General features: G+C 43.1%; 1 protein-coding gene across 1 annotated transcript in view; it reads right to left on the bottom strand.

Moving 5' to 3' along the window:
• The window catches only part of stx1b (syntaxin 1B), a gene marked incomplete at both ends in the record, with an annotated part of 127,933 nt that overhangs the window by 27,828 nt on the left and 76,946 nt on the right, over positions 1-23,159 (bottom strand). The window contains 2 exons of the mRNA XM_080724324.1: positions 1,260-1,334; positions 20,619-20,718. Coding sequence (XP_080580450.1) covers positions 1,260-1,334; positions 20,619-20,718 — 175 coding nt within the window. The remainder of the gene's footprint in view (positions 1-1,259; positions 1,335-20,618; positions 20,719-23,159) is intronic.

The following is a 23,159-nucleotide window of genomic DNA, read 5'->3' as shown; positions in this document are numbered from 1 at the left end:
GTTACGTGGCTGTGGCCGGTTCCACAGTGATGGATGTGTATGAAACCGGAAGCAGATTGAACATGAAGGTATGTATTATGTCATCTGACAGGGGGAAAAGAGTATGTCTGCTTATTTATGTCCCGTTTTCTCTCTGTCAGTTTTAGTCGATCTGCTATTCTTGCAATTTTTTACAAACTTGGAATCCTGAAGATTTTTGGAGGTTTCCATCTGACAGAGATGATAATGTAACGTAAAATTCAGCATTCTAATCCTGACCTGACTTCAGCGCTTTGTACCAACTTGTTGGTGAATGGCTTGGATATGCCATGCATAATACGATGATGTCAGTTTCAGGACATCGATACCAAATCTCCCGATTATTAAGTATAAAGAGACACAATTTCATGAAACACCCCCCTAAATATTAGCCTTGCCAAATGTCAGGCTCACCTGATCTATGTGTGTCCCCATACATAAAAAACAGCACCGTTTTTAAATTGTGAATCTTGAGCTGACTGACTTAAAGCAGCACTACGTAGCGTTCCTCTGTTACCCCGGATTTGCACCTGGTCTCCTGCGCAAGTGCTGAAATGTTTTACCATTGAGCTAATAGAGCCTGCTTGCTCGGGGATACATTGATTCTATCAGGTAAAGAATTTGTGTCAGATCCTGTGTCTATAGGTGAGACCTGACCTTTGACATGATCTAAATGTCCCAATGGAGGAGCAGGGAGACAAAATACAACCATCCTATTTGTATAAGTTATATTGCATTGACATACTCTACCATACAGATTAGACAAAATGTACATTTTATTCATAAAAAAGGTTAAATAGTGCCACTTTATTAAATAACATTAAATATATATTTTAATGATATTAAATCTAAACGACACATTTGTTGTGACCTAAGGTCGCAATTTACCATGAGAAATGTCACAGCGTCACTGTCACTGTGACATCACAGGTGATATCACAGGTGACATCACCTACAGTATGTAAAAAGTCCATATATGGGTATTTCACAGAATCCCTTTTATACCCATATATGAAGATCCCTGATGTCAATATACATCACTGGCCAGATGGCCAAGACATGGCCCATATCTGTGTGTGTGTGTGTGTGTGTGTGTGTGTGTGTGTGTGTGTGTGTGTGTGTGTGTGTGTGTGTGTGTGTGTGTGTGTGTGTGTGTGTGCGCGTGCGTGCGTGCGTGCGTGCGTGCGTGCGTGCGTGCGTGCGTGCGTGCGTGCGTGCGTGTGTTACTGCTGTTGGCCTACCTTTTAATTTTGAGCGAACTTTATTGGCTGTCTTCTTGATGTCAGCTGTGAGGTCCTCCAACTCCTGTTTGGTCTCTGTGTGGAGAAGAAGAGGAGAGAGAGAGAGAGAGAGAGAGAGAGAGAGAGAGAGAGAGAGAGAGAGAGAGAGAGAGGAGAAGACATATTGTTATTATCTGGTGACCATTCTGAACAAGGCTGGTCAGCGCTTTATGAGCTGGAATGCTGCAGGTGTGTGTGCGTTTGTGCGCGCACGTGTGTGTGCGTGTTGGTGTTGTGTGTGCAGAGGTGGAAAAAGTACTAAAACGTTTTACTTAAGTAAAAGTATCAATGCTGCAACGTAGAAGTACTCTGTTACAAGTAAAAAGGCCTGGGTTCGAATGTTACTTGAGTAAAAGTACAAAAGTATTAGCATCAAAATATAGTTGAAGTACCAAAAGTAAAAGTACTAAAACGTTTGAAAATACCCGATCTACAAGCTCGCGATGCGACGCGTTGCGAGCTTGTAGATCTGCTATTTTCAAATGTCCTACGTATAAAATAAGGCTACAAGTGATTCATGTATGTTTTATCATATTATAATTGATATCTGTAAAGTTCAAATAATTGTAGAGGAGTAAAAGTACAATATTTGGATCCGAGATGTAATGGAGTAGAAGTAAAAGTATTGGAAATTGGAAATCCTCAAGTAAAAGTACAAATACCTCAAAAGTGTAGTTAAGTAAAGTACTTTAGTAAATGTACTTAGTTACTTTACACCACTGTGTGTGTGTGTGTGTGTGTGTGTATTGACTGTGGAATTGAACAGTACACAGTGTGTATAGATTCATGTACCGTGAGGTGCGCGCACGGCTGCGTACGTGCGCGCACGCGTGGGTGTGTGTGTGTGTGTGTGTGTGCGTTGCAGTGCTGTCTGATTTATAACAGCTGCAGTGCCATTCAGCCAGCAGAAACACAGCGTTTTCTACCCCTCTCTCTTCACCTCCATCACCTAACCTTTAGTTAACTCTACCCTGGCTGTAACTCTGAGCTCTGTCTCTCTCTCTCTCTCTCTCTCTCTCTCTCTCCCTCTCTCTCTCTCTCTCTGTCTCTCTCTCTCTCTACCCATCTCAGTTTCATCTCCGCCTGTAGGATTACGTGCACAGTGACTCAGTGACAAATAGGGATGGGACGATATGAAAATGCCATGTCACGATTATTGTGGCAAAAGAAATCACGATTTACGATATTATCGCGATAATCAAAATCCATTATCCTGGGAGGGAACATTTGCCAAAAGATAGCCGATCTACAAGCTCACAACGCGTCACAACGTGACGCGTTGTGAGCTTGTAGATCGGCTATCTTTTGGCAAAGACATTTGATAGAGAGTGAAACAATTACTGTATCAAGTACGTATTATTATAAGTACCTTTTACCAATTATAGAGGGTTTAAGTGGTACAGGGTATGCAGCTCGGCAAATAAAAGGTGAATTGATCCCAGTGCATGACGGAGGACGATATCACGATGAATTAAATCTCCACGATACGATTATCGTAAACGATAATATCGCGTATCGTCCCATCCCTAGTGACAAATATCACCCTCCCCGCACGGTTTCCCCTCCCCGAACACGTCTGTCTGTCTGTCTTTCTGTCTCTCTGTCTGTCTGTCTGTCTCACTTATAACTACAGGTTGACCCATGAGCCTTCCACAACCCAAAGCTTTTCCCAGAACCACAAGTTCTCGGAACTATTCTTTCTTTCAGGTTATTTTTTTCCATGATTGATTGATTGAATACTTTAGCAGAAAGTACAGTTATATAATAATACTAAAAGGAACACATTTCCATGTTTCCCTTCAGGCCACGTGTGTTCAATTCACCAAGACATTTATAAAGTCATACAATACTATACCAGAAATCATTAATGCTAGGAGCAGTAAAATTATATTTACAGGAAAACGGTGGGGTCATTTCTTTTGGCAAGCTAGAAGAATTACAAGCTGCCCCCTTGCCATATATAGGCTATATAAAATATTGCATTCCCCACCCAATTCTAATACCTCCTTTGCCTTTTAATTTTAATGCTTTTGTTCACTACTTTGTTCTTCATAAAGAAGTTTGTGTCGGTTATATTTTATACAAGGACTTTGGGTACATAGAAAAGCGCTATGTATTAATATTAGTTGTATCAAAGTAATGTTTCAATGATTCAACAGGGTTACACCCCGCCACTCCGACATGTCTCCTTTCCGACATGTCTCCATTCCGACACTAACCCTATCTCTAACCCTTACCCTAAACGTAACCCCTATGGAAGTGTCGCCACTCCGACAATAAGAAGTCAATTTCGGAGTGGCGACATGTCGGAATGGAGAGAGCCTCCCATTCAACAGGTTGCTTGAGATATACTGTACCTGTTGAAGGTCAGTTGGACTGAAACGTTGTCCTTTTATTTATACATACTATATATATTTAAAGTGAAGACAGTGTGCAGGACCTTTCGTTTTCCACGTTGTTCATTACAGTTGACTTTCTCCCTCGAGGCAGGAGGAGATCGAGTTGAAATGTCACCGATACCCCTAATAAGGGTGTCTGTGTGCGTGTGGGAGTGTGCGCGCACGCGCTTGCATGTGTGTGCGTGCGTGCGTGCGTGCACGTGCGCAGACTTCCTAAATGGACCCAAGCAGTCGTTTGTTTAGCTTGCGATGAAGTTGTGTAATAGGATCCACAGAGACGAGAGAGAGAGGACCCTATAACACGACATGGTTTTTCTTTTTTTCCTTTTCCTAAGACGATCAAAGCGTCTATAATCTTCATTAGACGGTCCACTGGAGACCCACAGACAGCCACAGCTTAATCCATTCAGAACGGGTGCACATATTGTGTATCATTATTTTATGCTTTAACTATTGAAAAATAGCAGATATACAAGCTCACAGCGCGGCACCGAGTGCCGCGCTGCGAGCTTGTAGATCTGCTATTTTTGAAAAATCGTGAAAATTTGAATTTTCACACGATTCTATAAGTGTCTTCTGAATCCTTCTAAGACTTTTTGAAAAAACCTAAGTTTCTATGACAGCAATCTGGCCAGCCATCGTCAAAGAAAAGGTCCTTTTCACTTAACTGCAGCTCAGTTATGTAGTGAGAGACTATATGGCGGTGGTTCTCAAACCTTTTCATGTGAAGGACCCCCAAAATGATATTTATTTGGCCAGGGACCCCCCCATCTCAAAATATTTAGTTTTTTTAGTTCGCTGTGAGCTTGTATATCTGCTATTTTTCACTGCTTAAAGCATTCAATAATTCTAGGCCCTAAATGGGTTAATGTGATGCAGGTCATTCTGAACTGAGCTGCATGTTCATGTGCTGAGGGGACACACATGGGTTTGGAGGTGATGTCCTTGAACAACCAAACACATGACTGGCAGTTATCCTTCAGTAGAGATCAGGCCTGGAATTTAGTCATTTTAGGGGCAAGGCCACTTGGCTTTAGTTTTTTCTAATTTTTTGAGGGGCACAAAGCCCTTATGCCAGGGCAGGAAGGCCAAAAAAATAAAAAAAAATAGATTTTAGTCCATTGAAAGAATGTGTTGAATTTAAGGGATTGGTTTAAAGATTTCAGAATCTCAACAAAAGACACTGGTGTCTACAGTACATGACAAGAAAGAGACGCCGGTGTCTACTGTCTACATATTGACAAGAAAGAAAGAGGAGAAAGTGGTACAGTCGGCTGGGGCATTAACTCATTCTGTGCCAATGACGTCTCTTGACGTTTTTTTCCTAAAGCGTTCTGTGCCAATGACGTCTTTGACGTCTTTTGTGTTTTTGTATAGAACATTTTTTTTTTTCATTTTTTTTTTTTTTTTTTAAATATGTCAAAATGACCTGAGATCAGAGAGATGGTTTTCTCTGTTTGTGTGTTGGCTCCCTCGTTTAGCTGATTGAGAAAATGTGTGTCCATTCTAGTGGATGGACACTTTTTTTCATTCAAACAGCTCTATCTCTGGAACCATTTGTCTGATTGACAAAATTCTTTTTGCCACTGAATCAAAAGAATTATAAAAAAAAAAAAAACATTTTTTTTCATTGCATAGCAAAGAAAAACATACAAAATCAGGGCACAGCTACCTTGGAGCCATTCGGGCATTTGGCACAGAATGAGTTTTTAATTAAGGTCACTGTGGCCTCAGGTCATGCCATTGGTTTGAGGGGCAAAAGGCCAAACTGAGGGGCAACAGCGGCCATGGCCTTCATGACCTTGGTGAACTTCCTGCCCTGGTATAGAGATACATGGTGGCCACACGCGGTTATATATTGACATGGATTTGATACGTGGCCGCCTAATTCAGTGGTGGTCAATGAACGCCTCACAGCGCGTTGTGAGCATATAGTTCTGCTGTTTTCATCATCCGTGCCTCAACTCCTACATTCCTGACTGACTGGCTGAGAGATTTGATTGGTGGAATGACTCCATTAACCAATTAGTGCTAACGAGCCCTGTTAATGAATGAGGTGATTGTGGATGGATCCAGCTGTTGTCAACACACACACACACACACACACACACACACACACACACACACACACACACACACACACACACACACACAGACACACACACACACACACACACACACACACACACACACACACACACACACACACACACACACACACACTGCAGACGTGAACACACACACAGACTGCAGACGTGAACACACACAACACTCACACGCGTGAGACTCTGTGGATTGCTCTGCGTATAGTATGTGTGCATGTGCGCGTGCGTGCGTGCGTGCGTACGTGTGTGTGTGTGTGTGTGTGTGTGTGTGTGTGTGCGCGTGCGTGTCAACTGGTGTACAGTATTAACAGTGTCCAGTTGCCCCTTTGAGTGTCATACAGTGCGTGCGTTGCGTGTGTGTGTGTGTGTGTGCGTGTATTGATTAGCAGGAGTGTGTTTTCCGGCGTTGCTGAGCTCAGCACAACAACAACAACAACAACAACAACAAACACATCAAAACAACCACAATGACAACAGCAAGGACATTGTTCAGATCTGCTGCATAGGGATGGGTATCGTTCACCTTTGAATCGATACGATACCTTTTTCGATACCTGGAAATCGATACGATACCCTTTTCGATACTTTTTATTTAAGTTTAACTTCAACGCGGAAAGAGTGGTGACTCGCTGGCTGCTGCGGTAGAGCAGAGGTGATGATGATGATCACACAGTGTGGCGGAGCGGAGAGTATAGACGTTGGATAATCATCATAATAATAAACATTATAGGCTATTGTCGGCAATTTTCCACAGTAACGAGTGTAGCCTACTAAAGCAGTCATTAAACTCTCAGTAGCCCAACTGTTACAGATGCGACCAGGAGTGCGTTCCAGAGTATCGAAACGAGGTATCGTTCGTTTTTACGTGAACCGATACCCGATAGTATCGACATCATATGTACTTTAACTCCACTACATTTATTTGAAAACTATAGTTACTAGTTACTTTGCTGATATAAATTATAATATGTTAAAACATTCATAAACCACTTTATTTCATACCGTGGCTATTTGAAAACAATATGGCTAGCCATCGTCAAAGAAAAGGTCGGTCCTTTTCACTTAATGCAGAAGTCTGTAATCGAGAGACTAATTTGAAAATAGCCGAGCTTGTAGATCTGCTATTTTCAAACATTTTGTACTTACTACTTTAAGTACATTTTTACGCCAATGCCAATACTAGTACTTTTACTCAAGTACATTTTTAATTCTGGTCTTCTACAATGCAGTATTGATACTTTTACTTAAGTTGAACATGTGAGTACTTTTTCCACTGAGAGCGGGTGACGTAAGAATTGAAATCTGTTTTAGTTAGTGTGGTTGCTCTAGGCGGTAGGCAGATGCCAGGGGTGAGCGCATGCACCTCATGGCTCGCCAGTAGGCCATACATGGCCTGCTTGTGCACAAGGCGCAAGTTGTCACCTCGACAGAGAGCAGTTCTAGTTATTGGACTGCAGCCAGCATCTCCTTGGGCCATGGGGTGTTAACTAAGCTGTCCGGGAGATGGGATCCAAAAGCATTGCGGTGTCGGAGACATCAAAAGAAAGATTTCGAGCCAGCAAATCGTTTGATCTGACCGTGTACTAATAATGTAAACATAACACAGTGTGTGTGTGTGTGTGTGTGTGTGTGTGTGTGTGTGTGTGTGTGTGTGTGTGTGTGTGTGTGTGTGTGTGTGTGTGTGTGTGCGTGCGTGCGTGCGTGTGTCAGCATTCTGACAGTGAAAGTGTCCCAATTAATTAAACTGGAAGAGATAGTGAAATGCGATACATCTCTGAGCGACAGTGATCAAAGCTGCTGAAGCAGTTGTTACCGTAGCAGCGGCTTCAGTCCTACAGAATGTTATAGTTTGTTGTACACTGTAATTCCAGTGTTCTTTGTCAGAAATGTCACCCCCATTATAAACAGTGGTGGAAAAAGTACTCACATTGTTTTACTTAAGTAATAGTATCAATACTGCAATGCAGAAATACTCTGTTAGGTAAAAGTCCAGAATTCAAAATGTACTTGAGTAAAAGTATGAAAGTATTGGCATCAAAATGTACTTAAAGTACCAAAAGTAAAGTACAAAATGTTTGAAAATAGCAGATCTACAAGCTCTTGTAGAGCGGCTATTTTCAAATAGCCACAATATAAAATAGGGCTAAAGTGGTTAACTCATACAGTGCCATCCGGCCACAAGGGGTGCTAGAGTGCCAGAAAAATCTCCATAGACCTTCTTTATAGCTTTCGTCGACCCTCCCCCAACTGCCTTTTGTTTTCACTCCAGTCAATGCTTTGGGTGTCGAGAGGAGGAAGCTAGCTGACACGTAGCCAAAATGCTAACCCCTTTAGAAGCCCGATCTAAAGCTATTTCAGCCGCAAAAAACCTTCTCTTTGGGTCTGGGGACACAATCCGGAGAAAATCCTGTCTAAAGATGTGATTTATTATTGGAGTGGGCGGCGCGATTTGGCCGTTAGCGCGAATACGGCCCGTGGATGGACGTCTAGACCGGGGCTTCATTGAGGCCTCCGATAAAATAATTCATTTTATGAAATATCCCGGACATGTTCGGGATAGGCACCCTGGAATACGTCGCGCCGCCTACAATGAACATTGGGTGAACATTGGGGGGGGTCTAAACTTTATTTTAAACCATTTTCAATGGAATAAATCGTCGGAGCATCTAGCGTCTCTCGTTGGTGAGCGCTGGGCGAGCCGAGACCACCCACGTTGCTCCAAGCAGCTCGGGGTAAGTAAAATAGCAAATAAAAATTTGTTTTTGATCCCGAATATCCCGAACATGTTCGGGATAGGCACTTAAAGGGTTAATGTATGTTTTATAATATTATAATTTATATCTGCAAAGTAACTAGTAACTAAAGTTTTCAAATAAATGTAGTAGAGTAAAAAGTACAATATTTGGAACCGAGATGTAGTGGAGAAGTAAAAGTATAGGAAATTGGAAATACTCAAGTAAAGTACAAATACCTCAAAATTGTACTTACGTACAGTACTTAAGTAAAAGTGACTTTAAACCACTGACTATAAACAGCTGAGGATGCGACAGTACATACTGTAGACATAAATATTCAACAATGGTCTGACTGATCTCTATTTACCCAGTCCTGTGGTTTGTTGTGCAGGGGTGTGTCTACGCGAGAATCATGTCAAACAGCTCGATTCCTCGGCATATTTTGACACAGCGTCCGTGTACGGGAACACATTTTGTGTGTCATTATTTTATGACTTAACTATTGAAAAATAGCAGATATACAAGCTCACAGCGCGGCACCGAGTGCCGCGCTGCGAGCTTGTAGATCTGCTATTTTTGAAAACTCGTGAAAATAAGATTTTTGACCCGATTCTATAAGTGTCTTTTGAATCCTTCTAAGATTTTTGGAGAAAACCTATGTTTCTATGTCAGCAATCTGGCCAGCCATCGTCAAAGAAAAGGTCCTTTTCACTTCAACTGGAGCTCAGTTAGTCGGTTCTTGAGAGACTACTATGTTAGTGGTTCTCTAACCTTTTCATGTCAAGGACCCCCAAAATGATATTTATTTGGCCACGGACCCCCATTTCAAAATATCTAGAGATGACATCTGAGCAATACGATCTGATAGCAGTGGTCCAGAGCCCAGTTGTGGTAACATGTCATAGGTCAGTGGTTCTCAACCTGTGGGTCGGGACCCCCCCAGGGGGCAGAGACTTGAGTTCAATAATGCTGTTTTTGTCGCATTCCTATAAGACAAAAATGGGATTATAGTACATTTACCCCCACTGATTCCGGATGGGGACCCAAATGCATTCGGGTCCCCATCCCGGAAATCAATGGGGGTAAATTTATCGTAATCAAATTATTGTCTTAGGAATGCGACAAAAACCCAAGTGCATAGATAGCGTAGAGGGTACCTGCACATTTCTACAGAGACAATTTAAAGAGACAATTTAAGGACATTTTAATACCCCTAATGACACATTAAATATTGGCCAAATTGTGAAATATTAGAGGCAGAAATTGTGAAAATAGACGATCTACATGCTCACAAGTTGTGAGCATGTAGATCTGCTATTTTCACAAGTTGTGAGCATGTAGATCTGCTATTTTAACAATAGAACCTTGTTATACAGAATCGTATGCCTCAACTCTTAGTGCTCGTAGGGTGGGGGGTCCCCAGTTAAAATGTGATTATTTTGGGAAACGGCCTGAACAGATTGAGAACCACTGCTATAGGTAACTGAGGTCGCTTCAAAATGACATTTCAGTGAGGTTGTGAGCTTGTAGTTCTGCCATTAAAAAAACACACCCGGTGTGAAGTGAGCAGTGCCTTAGAGTAGTTCATTTCATTAAGCTATAGGCTATATGAATTCTTGTGCTGTCCATTCTTCTCAAGGATGCTCAACGGCGCCACTTAGTTCACCGCTCCTACATCTGGCTTTGTCCGTTTGTCCCATGTCTGTCGGGACCGTCATTGGTCAATTGGTGTCTGTTTGTACGTATGGCCAGGGTCACATTGGCCAAGCTTTGCTGGACACTGGGTGTGACTTTTAGAACACTTTTAACAACACACATGTATGGGCACAAAATATTTTCAGATATTTCCGCGGCCTAATACGTGTTAATTTTGGCTAGGGTGACCATATTCTGAAAACCCAAAAAGAGGACACTCTACCCGGCATATATATATATATATATATATATATATATATATATATATATATATATATATTTTTTTTTTTCCTCCCCCCCAAAAAAATATAATTTCTATTACGTACTCCTAAATTTACAGCTCAATTATGCCCTATACCACTAAAAGCCTATTATTAGTTATGTATTTATTTTTGAGGGGGTTCCAATTGGACCCTTTACAGATCTATAGGCTAGAGAGATCCACTGAAAGTATGCCTTTTGACTCCTGTATGAACGTTCAGTTTTGTAACTAAATAAAAGAGAGGTAGCCCATTATTCAAACTGTACAAAAGATTCTGTCAATTTAGTTAGCAGAAGAGCTCTCACCTCGCACAGATTGTCTTGTAGGCTACTTTGCAGTGTTGATATGGGCTTGAAGCAGAACCTTTATTTGTAAATGGACACAGAAGTAGGCTACCAGCTTTGCTGACAGAACGCTCTGCTTCTCATTGTTGGTCACAGGTCACTGGCACTTTTCGCGCATTTCAACAGTGAAACAGGAGCAGCTTGAGGTGCTGCCGAGCTCTGCTCTGCCTCTGATCTGAACAGGCTGAGGGAGCGATCGCAGCGCAGGCCAGAGAGTAGTATGAATAATACAGGTTCCGGGGTTTTGGGTGGAAATCCGCCTCTCACAGTGTGTTTCCAAACGAACCATTGAACGTGCATTGTAAATGCCCGTGCTTTAACTGTGATATGCGCGAAACCCCGGACATTTGAAGGAATTTATAAAACCCCCCGGACAGCCCGGACAGCCCCCTAAAAGAGGACATGTCCGGGCAAAAGAGGACGTATGGTCACCCTAATTTTGGCGAAAGACAGACAGCCGAACAGCTGGTCGGACGGAGGGACGGACAGGCAAGAACCCCGCCACTATTAGGGCTAAAAACAATGAGCAAAGAAAGAGGAGAGGTAGATCATGACAGAGGAAGGTGAAGGAGAGAGGAGAGAGATTGACATGCTAATGTGTCTTTTATGAATGGTTGTAGTTCCGCCACAGCAGCCAGCCAAGCCAGGCACGCAGGCCGTGCTCACTACACGTCCCACAATGCATTATTCACGGAGCTATTACTGGAATGCATTTTGTGCACTCCCAGGCTAGCAGGCAGGCAGCAACAACAACAAGTGACCTAGAATGATGTTGCCATCGGGCAGGAAGCTTGTATCTCCATATTTCCGTGCTTTTTGAGTCGTGTTTATTTTTTGGTGAATGAAATTGGTATTTGATTATTATTTTATTTCACAAACGAATACACGCACGCACGCACACGCACGCACGCACGCACACGCACGCACGCACGCACGCACGCACACACACACACACACACACACATATATATATATTTATTTTTTCACTTAAGGTGTCCAAAACTGTTACTTTCCAGGAATCAAATTCATAGGAGCAGATCTACAAGCTCAAAAGCTTTTGATACTTTTGAGTGATCGATTTACGAAAAAACTAACAAAAAAAGTTAAAATATGGAGACGACGGCCGCTGCCTAACAGCAACGATAACAGATTAATCGACATTATTGGTTATTGATGAAATGTACAGTATGTGTGTGTGTGTGTGTGTGTGTGTGTGTGTGTGTGTGTGTGTGTGTGTAATTATTCAGAGGATGTGTTAATGATATTTAAATGTAATTAGCTAGTATGGTGAAAAAATTGCACGCACATGCACGCAAGCATGCATGCGCATGCACGCGCACGCACACAGACACTCTCATATATGCGGTGTTTACGCACGCACGCACGCGCACACACACACATACACTCTCATATATCGTCGATGTCGGGCGGAAACCTCGTATATCTCCAAGTTTCAAGTGTGTACGTTCTTTCGCAAAGTAAAGCACTGCTTCATCATACAAGGAGGCGAGGCGAGGCGTTGTGTGCTTGTAGATCGTCTGTTGTCACTATTTTAAATCATTTTTAAAATGAAAAATACAAAACGAACGGTTTTGGACATCCAAGGTTTTCACCCGACAACGACGATATGTGGTGTTTGCACACGCACACGCGCGCGCGCACCCACACACACACACACACATACACACACACACACACACACACACACACACACACACACACACACACACACACACACACACACACACACACACACACACACACACACACACACACAGTGCACTCTCATACAGTATGTGGTGTTTACAGTACCTCTAGGTTAACCAGTCATCATGCAGTTTACCCACAATGCACTGGACCTGGGGCCTTCGGCTTCAGCATGCAGGAAGACCGGAGGAGAAGAGGAAGAAAGAAAGAAAGAACAAAACAGAAAAGAAGAAGAAGGGAAAACAAAGGAACAAAACAGGAAAGCAAAATGATTTGGCATGCAACAGCAGAACGCAACCGTACGACGTCGACATGCAAACACAGGAAATAAAAACATGCAAAGCTTTGAGCATACATTATGATAAATATTAAATACATGAGAGCACACATCTGAAAACAAATCAAACACATCAACGGACACATCTGAACGTGATCGAGAGGTGAAACCAGTGTTGATTTCGTCGACTAGAACTATGACGAGAAATGATTGTCGAGTTTGTCGACTACGTTTTTTTCACCCACGAAGACTAAATAAAAACTAAATAAAAACTAAGCTATGGTGACTAAAACTAGGACTAAATATATTGACAATTTCGTCAACAAAATAAAAACTAGACTAAAACGTTAGGGAGGGACTAGTGGAGAAGGGAGTAATTTTATGTTCGGTTGCTCCCAGGTGTCACACGCTGAAAATAGCAGATCTACAAGCTCACAACGAGCTTGTAGATCGGCTATTTTCAGCACGCAACCAAGTGTAAAATCAGTCTGGCCTGCCAAAATCCTAAGATATTTAGTCGACTAAAATTAGACTAAAACTAAAACCTTTCAGGTGACTAAATTGTGACTAAAACGAAAAGACATTTTATTCAAAAGACTATGACTAAAACTGCATCAAAATTTGCTGTCAAAATCAACACTGGATGAAACCCAATAAGATGGTGAAGAAAAGGTGAGAGCAGATGGAGAGCTTCGTCTTCAAGACTGTGCAGGATTGGAGGATTGTGTGTGTGTATGTGTGTGTGAGTGTGTGCGTGCGTGCGTGCGTGCGTGCGTGTGTGCGTGCGTGTGCGTGTCCTGCCCAAAAACAGGGCCGGACACACAACCTTCTTCCAGTCAACTGAAGGACTTGATGTGCCATCACGGCAACAGTAGAGTCGACTGTCAATCTAACTCGCATCAGTTATTCCCGTCATTCCCTCAAGAACCGCGGTTGCTAAACACGTTCCTTTAGCAAAGCTTTGTTCTTTTTGCGTTCCGTTTTTCTTTTTTGATTCTGTTCTGCATGCGTTCCATTTAACAACGAGAAGACGAGAATCACCTCAAGTTCGAGTCCTTTATTGTCACAATGTCACATATCGTCACTGTCCGGCAGAAACCTAGTCTCCAAGTTTCACATTTGTAATTTTTTTCGCAAAGTAAAGCACTGCTTCATCATTATGGCCATCGCACAAAAGTAGTGAAAACAGCAGATCTACAAGCACACAACGCCTCGCAGTGCGAGGCGTTGTGTGCTTGTAGATCAGCTGTTTTCACTAGTTTAAATCATTTAAAAAAATGATAAATACAAAACAAACGGTTCCGACAAAGACGACATATGCATGCAGGTAGACGGACCTCAGCGCCTCACAAACAACCTCTCCTCAAAACAGAGTTGTCCATTGTTCCCTTGTTGAAACATGCATTCATTGGCGTGTGTCTGACAGAATCTAGCCACTCACAGAGCAGTCGTCCCTCCAGACCATGGGATGCAGCGGTTCAACACATAATCCCACTTGTATTCCTGTCTGTCTTATTTAGGCTAGCCTAGTCTTGTTTCTAGTTTTGAGTTTTTTATGCCATGACTCCTCCGAGGCTAGACATCGAGAAGACAGGGGTCATCACGCTGTCAGCACACGGACAAATGTGTCCATGGCTAAGACTTGCTCTCCTCCGTGGCAAATCTTTTGATTTTCTTTTTTTACACACAATTATAATGTTCTTATTTCGATTGTAACCCAATGAATGCCTGTCAGTCTCCAGGTTTTCTTCAGAATATGTATTGAATGTGTATATTTCTCTTCTAGGGGAGCCTGACACAAAACCATTTTCAGATGGGCGTTCCGCTGCCAAATACATTTCAGTTCGGGAGTAAGAAGAGTTTGGGAACTACTGTATAGACGAGTGGTTCTCAACCTGTGGGTCAGGACGCCCAAGGGGGTCCCCAAATTATTTTGTGGGGTCCCCAGATGATTAACCTAATGTGCATCATTGTTTTCTCACTCAACAGTGAACAAACCAGCATAAGGTTTAAGTGTATAGAGTGTATTGCCACATTTATAGAGTGACAATTGAAGGACTTTGTAATACCTCTAAAATGACAAATTAAACATTGGCCAAATTGTCAAATATTAGAGGCAGAAACTGTGAAAATAGCCGATCTATATGTAGATCTGCTATTTTCCACAATAGAACCGTGTAAATACAAAGTATAATGCCTCAACTCTTATAGCGCTCATAGGGTGGGGGGGTCCCCAGTTAAAATATGATTATTTTGGGGGTCCCGGCCTGAAAAGGTTGAGAACCACTGGACTCGACTCACGTCACAGACCACGTTAAATCAAAGCTGAATCAGGATAATGTCTGCGATGCTCTAGTCTATACTTTACGAGAACACAGCAATCAGTGTCATTGTGTGCGCTCCAGTGTTAACAGAGCCAGCGTGGATGTCTGGTCCTCCCGCTGCTATGGGCACCGACAACACCGCCAGACCTAGCATCGTGCAGCCACCACCCTCTCTGTCAACTCCCATCGCTTTCTGTGCATTCCTGACGGCACCGAACTAGCATTAAGCCCCTTTGTGTTGGAGTCGAGTCATTAAGCGCTGAGTCATCGTGAATCATCACGGGGGGGTTCACATCCTTCCTCCAAAAAAGTACAATTTTGAGGTATTTGTACTTTACTTCAGTACGTCGAATTTTCAATACTTTTACTTCTCCTCCACCTACATCTCGGATCCAAATATTGTACTTTTACTCCACTACATTCATTTGAAAACTTTAGTTACTAGTTACTTATAATATTATGAAACACACATGAGACACTTTGGCCCTATTTTATACCTGGGCTATTTGAAAATAGCCGATCTACAAGCTCACAACGCGTCGCATCACGACGCGCTGTGAGCTTGTAGATCTGCTATTTTCAAACATTTCGAACTTTTACTTTTGTACTTTAAGTACACTTTGATGCCGATACTTTCATACTTTTACAAGTACATTTTGAATTCCGGACATTTACTTGTAACAGAGTATTTCTACAGCATAGTATTGATACTTTGACTTCTTAAGTAAAACATTTTAGTACTTTTTTACCCCACTGCCTCTCACAACATCTCTGACTCTCCTCTCTCCCCGAAGTTCTCCATTAAGTAAACATTTTATCAGGTCACCTTCTTGACTGATTGATGGCGTCAGCTGGTGCGGTGGTGGTGGACGCGTGCCAAGGGGCTCCTCATCGCGCATGGCGGGGCGGGGAGGCTATAAGAGGGAGTTTATCTGTCCTGTCGTTCGAGTAAAGTGGATTCGATTTCACAACAAACGGCCGATGCATAGGGGATCACGTTACCGTTGACAGAAAAACGCCCCCACTGAAAACGTGGAATGGCATTCGAGTGATGTCTGCGCCATATGCAATATCGTCTGTGCAGGTGACATTGTTGAATTTCATTGAATTATGTTCTGGGGGAATCACTTGAAAATTCTATATTCTAATCCTCTCAGAAACCGTAGCCCATTATTCTATCACATGGTAAAATAGAACAATGTGGATTCTGAATATCGCGTGTCTGGTGGAAACCTCGTTATGTCCAAAACTGTTACTCTTCAGGATTCAAAATGAAAAAAAAAAAAAAAAACTGCCACTTTGGACGCTTTCCGTGTGACACTGTTAGTATAGGCTGTTAATTTAAGGAAACACACACACAAAAAAGAAAAAATGTGGAGACAAGAGGTTTCTGCCTGACAGCGACAGGACAGTATGTAATGGTTCAGCTACAGTACAGATCAATCTCAGAAAATTCGAATATTTTGTAAAAGTAAATATTATTGAAACGTTCATATATTCTAGATACATTGCACATTCAGTGAATTATTCCAAAACATTTTTTTGCTAAAATTTTGAATGTTTATGGCATACAGCTCATGAATATCCAAAGTCCATATTTATAAATATGTTTGTTTTATAAACAATATTACACAAGACCACTCAAAACAAGGATTTATATTGGAGAAATGTCAACCTTCTGAAGAAAGAGTTGCTTGAAATCCAGTGGGACGTTTCCGAAAGTCAGTTATGATTTGGGGTGCTATGGCATCTGCATGCTTTTTTTTACACAATAATTCTAATTTTCTGAAATTGATCTGTAGGCTATTTTACTTAAAACAGTGAGCTGCTAGAATACACGTGGGACTACGAGAAGGTGCTTGAAATGTCCTCCTCTTTTGTCGTGGTGTGTTGTGGATGTGGGTGAATTGGGGGGTTGGGGGGGGGGGGCAACATCCAACACAAGGGATGCCAACAAACTGAACAAGCTGGTGAGAAAGGTCACACAGCTCGTCGATAGTCGGCGTGGAACTGACTGGCCAATCTGGAGGTGGCTGCCGAGGGGAAAGGAAGCTGGAGGCCTTCCCAGTCAGGGGCGTCACAAGGGGGGGGGGGGGGGGGGCAGTGGCGTCAGTTCAGAAAAAGCTAAGGTATGGCAACATGACACCAGTCATGTTGCCATACCTTAGCAACAAGGCATGATACATTTATTTTAAGAAGTACATTTTATTTTCCCCCCGTTTTAACGGTTTCTTGGGCTGGATGATATGGCAGCCTGGAACGGTTGTTCAAGTGCAGCTAAACTTGGCATGTTAGTAAACGTGCCACAATTAACAATAATGAATTGCACCTGTGCAGCTGACCTGCAGAACCTGGGAATATACCATTCTGTCAACATGGGGAGAATAAAGTGGGACTGAGATACTAGGGCCCAAGGTGGAGGGGCCTTAATTATTTTATACTTTAGCTATTATCTACCAGCTTGTAAAAATAGCAGATCTGCGAGCTTGTAGATCTGCTATCTTTGAAAATGCACACATTTGTGAAAATGTGTGCAAATCTTTGAATACGTGTATTTTTTTTAAGCGAACATTTGTAACTCAAACATTGCTTCTGGGGGGGTCCCTGGAACTAAATATTTTGAGATGGGGGTCCGTGGGCCAAATACATGTCATTTTGGGGGTCCTTCGCGTGATAAAGTTTGAGCACCACTGACATAGAAACATATAGGTTTTTCAAAAAAGGATTTGAAATACTCAGAGACGTGCACAAACAATTTTTTTGCAAAAATAGCAGATCTACAAGCTCGCAGCGCTGCACTCGGTGCCGCGCTGTGAGCTTGTATATCTGCTATTTTTCAACCGTTAAAGCACAAAACAACCCCCCTCCCCCTATCAAGAACATTCATGGGGGGCCCGCAAGTGAATCCTCGTACCCAGGGCCCAGAATTTGGTGCGACACCCCTGTTCCCAGTGAACCCCTCTCCTATCACCCCCCCCCCCCCCCCCTCCCTCTCTCTGATATGAGCTGGCAGGGATGAGGAGCATGTTTTTCGGCCACAGTCAGTCCCCACCCACCCCATGCCCCCCCGGGCACACCACCACAAAATGACTTGGACGGTCCTTTGTGCCAGTATGGCCATCAGGCTCAGGGGCGTCACACCAAATGCTGGGCCCTGGGTACAAGGATTCACTGTGGGCCCCCCATGAATGTTAACTATTGAAAAATAGCAAATATACAAGCTCACAGCGCGGCACCGAGTGCCGCGCTGCGAGCTTGTAGATCTGCTATTTTTGAAAAATCATGAAAATGTGTGCCAAGAAACCTATGTTTCCATGTCAGTGATGCTCAAACTTTTTCATGTGAAGGACCCCCCCATCTCAAAATATTTAGTTCCCGGGACCCCCCAGAAGCAAAATTTGAGTTACAAATGTTCACTTAAGAAATACATATATTCAAAGATTTGCGCACATTTTCACGACTTTTCAAAAATAGCAGATCTACAAGCTCGCAGCGCGGCACTCGGTGCCGCGCTGTGAGCTTGTATATCTGCTATTTTTCAATAGCTAAAGTTACTAGGGCCCCTCCACCTTGGGCCCTGGTAACTCAGTCCCACTTTCCTACCCCTCGTGACGCCCCTGATCAGGCTGCCCTAACCAAGCCTGACCCCCAAATGAGAACGTAAGACTGGGCGGGTACCGTACTGTCTGTTCTGTTCTTGGGGATTACTGACTGACTGCTGACTCTGGCACACGTTGCACATGGACTACTGGTACGTAGTTCTTGTGCAACCGCAGAACCGTTGACAGACGCCTGTTAAAGATAACTGTAGCACTTGTTCGCCCCCAAAAGAACAGCAATCTTAACCAAACCAACTAGCCTGAATTTACATTTCGTTTCACTCCATTATTCAGTATGAAAGCCCTTCCATTTACAGTCGTTTCTGGGATGGGCATTGCCAAAGAGGCAGTCTTCTGCACAACAGTAGCAAAGCAGATGACGTAGTTGTTATTGGTGTTATGTGGCTGGCTAACCTAAAATGTTGCCAACCAACCAAAGAAACAGGCAGAATAGGAGCGCTACGAACTTGTAATCAAACACAACAAAACATGTCTGCTACTGATGTTTCATAGCGAGATCGATACGATCGCATGTTACCGCGGCGGGCGACGCAATGTTTATGTTTGGAAATGTACGGTGCGGTGCTGGGTTATTTCCCCATCTTTTCTGCATTTAAGACTCTATATTGGAATCGCTACCTTTCTCATTCTCAGCATTATAGACTGCTTTCCTGAGCGTTGCCTTGTAGAGGAAGCAGCCAGCCAGCTCTGCTGTGTCGATAGTCACTCTGTTGCTACGCTGGACGGAGGAGTTAGTGGTGTCCGTCTGCTCACATAACCTGCGTTTTACTAGCACCAACTTTACACAGATGTACAGAAGATCTGGACAAACCTGTGCAGTTTATGTCTGTTCCAACAGAAGTGGGAATAAAATCTACTTTGGAGAGGAACTGAATGTGAAATCCACAAGCCTCTACGTACCTCTACATGATGATTGTACATGCCTGAGGCCATAACGGTTACATAGATTCCCTGGGCGTGCAGAGGACAAAGCTGTTCGCTGCGGGCCCCCCATGAATGTTAACTATTGAAAAATAGCAGATATACAAGCTCACAGCGCGGCACCGAGTGCCGCGCTGCGAGCTTGTAGATCTGCTATTTTTGAAAAATCATGAAAATGTGTGCCAAGAAACCTATGTTTCCATGTCAGTGATGCTCAAACTTTTTCATGTGAAGGACCCCCCATCTCAAAATATTTAGTTCCCGGGACCCCCCAGAAGCAAAATTTGAGTTACAAATGTTCACTTAAAAAATCCATATATTCAAAGATTTGCGCACATCAACCTAAAGGACTTTGTTCCCACAAAGAACAGCACGGTAGGTTTTGGAAACTTTTGGTTAGCTTCTCAAGGGGAACACACACCGGACGCGCGGTAGCGCGCCGCATTCCAGTTGGTGTTACCGCGCGGCACTTCACGCACCTCAATACTGCGACGCTGCGCTGCGCAGCCGCCCGCGTCCGGTGTAGTGTTCCCCTTCACTCACTCTTAATGTTAGCATTGCAGCCTCGGGAAGCCGCCCAAGCAATACCCTCAAATACTTGCAAATTGGACAAACATTGAACTTCTCGAGACCATCTCGATACAGCATGCCGTGTGTACAGTATGTGTGTGTGTGGACAGGGAATTACTACTTTGTGGGGACCTCATGTCCCCACAAAGATAGTACAATCAGAGGAAAAAACCTTGTGGGGGCTTATTAATAGGTCCCCACAAGGTGTTTAGGGGTTAGGTTAAGGGTTAGGGTTAGGGTTAGGGTTAGGGTTAGGGTTAGGGTTCAAAATGAATGGAATGTCCCCACAAAGATAGTAGACTATGTGTAATGTCCCCACAAAGTAGCAATGTGGTGGGTATAGTGTATGTGTGCGTCTTACTCTCGTCAGGGTTGGGCGCGGCCAGGATGGCGCTGTGTTGCTTCTTAACTTGCTCCACATCTTCTGACAGTTTCTCTATACAACCCCGGATCTCTTCAACCTGAAAACGAAAAACGTGACAACATAATAAAAAACAACACCAAAACAGCAAACATCCTCTGACAGTTTCTCGGCGTACAGTAGCCCCACAGTGCTTGTCAACCCCCACGGTATATACGGTACACAAAGAAACTTACATTATAGACCTGACGTTAAATCGTAGAATGATTCAGCGGGGTATACAAAGCTGCAATCCGTAAGCTTTTTTAGTGAACACTGTGTTTTTTTTTAGTTTTTCTTTTTTGATCAATCTGTAAATAGATTTGGTCTCTTCTGTTGAGAAAGGTGTCTCACTGCAATGCTTTGAGGGCTTGGAGATCAGACATTTTTCTAGGCTATTGTCCCCCCCAGTCAGAATATCGTCACAGTCGGGCAGAAACCTCGTATCTCCAAGTTTCAAATTTGTAAAGAAAAAAAAAATCGCAGAGTAAAGCACTGCTTCATCATACAAGTGAAAACAGCTGTTCTACAAGCACACAACGCCTCGCACCGCGAGGCGTTGTGTGCTTGTAGATCTGCTGTTTTCACTAGTTTAAATCATTTTAAAAATGACAAACACAAAACGAACGGTTTTGGACATACAAGGTTTCCACCCGACAACGACGATTATGGATGCTGGGGTTCAAGTGGACGTGGTCCTCACCCTACTGTACTGTAGGTGCTGAATGTGTGGGTGAAAGCAAAGTGCTTTGGGTGAAAACGCTATAGATTGCAGATGCAACATTTACCGTCTTGACAGTGGTAGTGTTGCTTTGTGCTAGGAAATTTGACAAACAAAATGAGGCTCATTTCTGTGCAGCTCTGACCGTTGAGAGGACTAAACTATGTCCGAGAGAGCAGAGCAGAGAGAGAGAGAGAGAGAGAGAGAGAGAGAGAGAGAGAGAGAGAGAGAGAGAGAGAGAGAGCAGTGGGAGATAGAGTCACTCCGAACATCAGATAATGGATCAGCTTTGCCTTCAGGTGAGGATTAACACAGGTCCATAGCTCTGTGTGTGTATGTGTATGCGTGTGTGTGCGTGCGTGCATTTGTGCATGTGTGTGTGTGTGTGTGTGTGCGCGCGCGTGTGTGTGTGTGCGCGTGCACGTGTGTGTGTGTGTGTGTGGGAGAACAGTGACCTCAGGGTCCAGTGTGGAAAGTGGATTAACCATCTCTCTCTCTCTCTCTCTCTCTCTCTCCCTCTCGCACACACACACACACACACATCTACACATCAATCTCTCTATCTATCTAATAATTTGCTAGTCCATATTGCATGTATGTATATACTGTATTTACTACATAGCTGCCGATATACCTGTCCTTTGCATCGGTGGGATCAGTCAATCTGATCGACTTCCCACTTGGCAGGTGTATTGCTTAGGTAGTCTCTCGATTACAGACTTCCGCATTGCTAAGAGCGACTGATCTTTTCCTTGACGATGGCTAGCCAGATTGCTTAGGACCCAATAAAGTGCAGAATGTCATGTGAAGTCAATGGAATGAACGGTTCTCTAGAGCCGGACATCTGAAGAGATGCGTTGTTGGTAGCCTTCCTACTAGGCATCTGAATGGACGCTGCACTAGTTCCTACATCATCTGAATGCACTAGTTCCTACAACGTCTGAATGGACGCTGCACTAGTTCCTACATCATCTGAATGCACTAGTTCCTACATCATCTGAATGCACTAGTTCCTACATCATCTGAATGCACTAGTTCCTACATAGTATGAATGCACTAGTTCCTACATCATCTGAATGCACTAGTTCCTACATAGTATGAATGGACGCTGCACTAGTTCCTACATCATCTGAATGCACTAGTTCCTACATCATCTGAATGCACTAGTTCCTACATCATCTGAATGCACTAGTTCCTACATCATCTGAATGCACTAGTTCCTACATCATCTGAATGCACTAGTTCCTACATCATCTGAATGCACTAGTTCCTACATCATCTGAATGCACTAGTTCCTACATCATCTGAATGCACTAGTTCCTACATCATCTGAATGCACTAGTTCCTACATCATCTGAATGCACTAGTTCCTACATCATCTGAATGCACTAGTTCCTACATCATCTGAATGCACTAGTTCCTACATCATCTGAATGCACTAGTTCCTACATAGTCTGAATGGACGCTGCACTAGTTCCTACATCATCTGAATGCACTAGTTCCTACATCATCTGAATGCACTAGTTCCTACAACGTCTGAATGGACGCTGCACTAGTTCCTACATCATCTGAATGCACTAGTTCCTACATCATCTGAATGCACTAGTTCCTACATCATCTGAATACACTAGTTCCTACATCATCTGAATGCACTAGTTCCTACATCATCTGAATACACTAGTTCCTACATCATCTGAATGCACTAGTTCCTACATCATCTGAATGCACTAGTTCCTACATCATCTGAATGCACTAGTTCCTACAACGTCTGAATGGACGCT

Source organism: Nannobrachium achirus (assembly GCF_963921795.1).
Source record: "Nannobrachium achirus genome assembly, chromosome: 4".
Classification (NCBI taxonomy): Eukaryota; Metazoa; Chordata; class Actinopteri; order Myctophiformes; family Myctophidae; genus Nannobrachium; species Nannobrachium achirus.
Note: the sequence above shows the minus strand (reverse complement) of the source record. Positions and strands in the feature narration are given on the sequence as shown.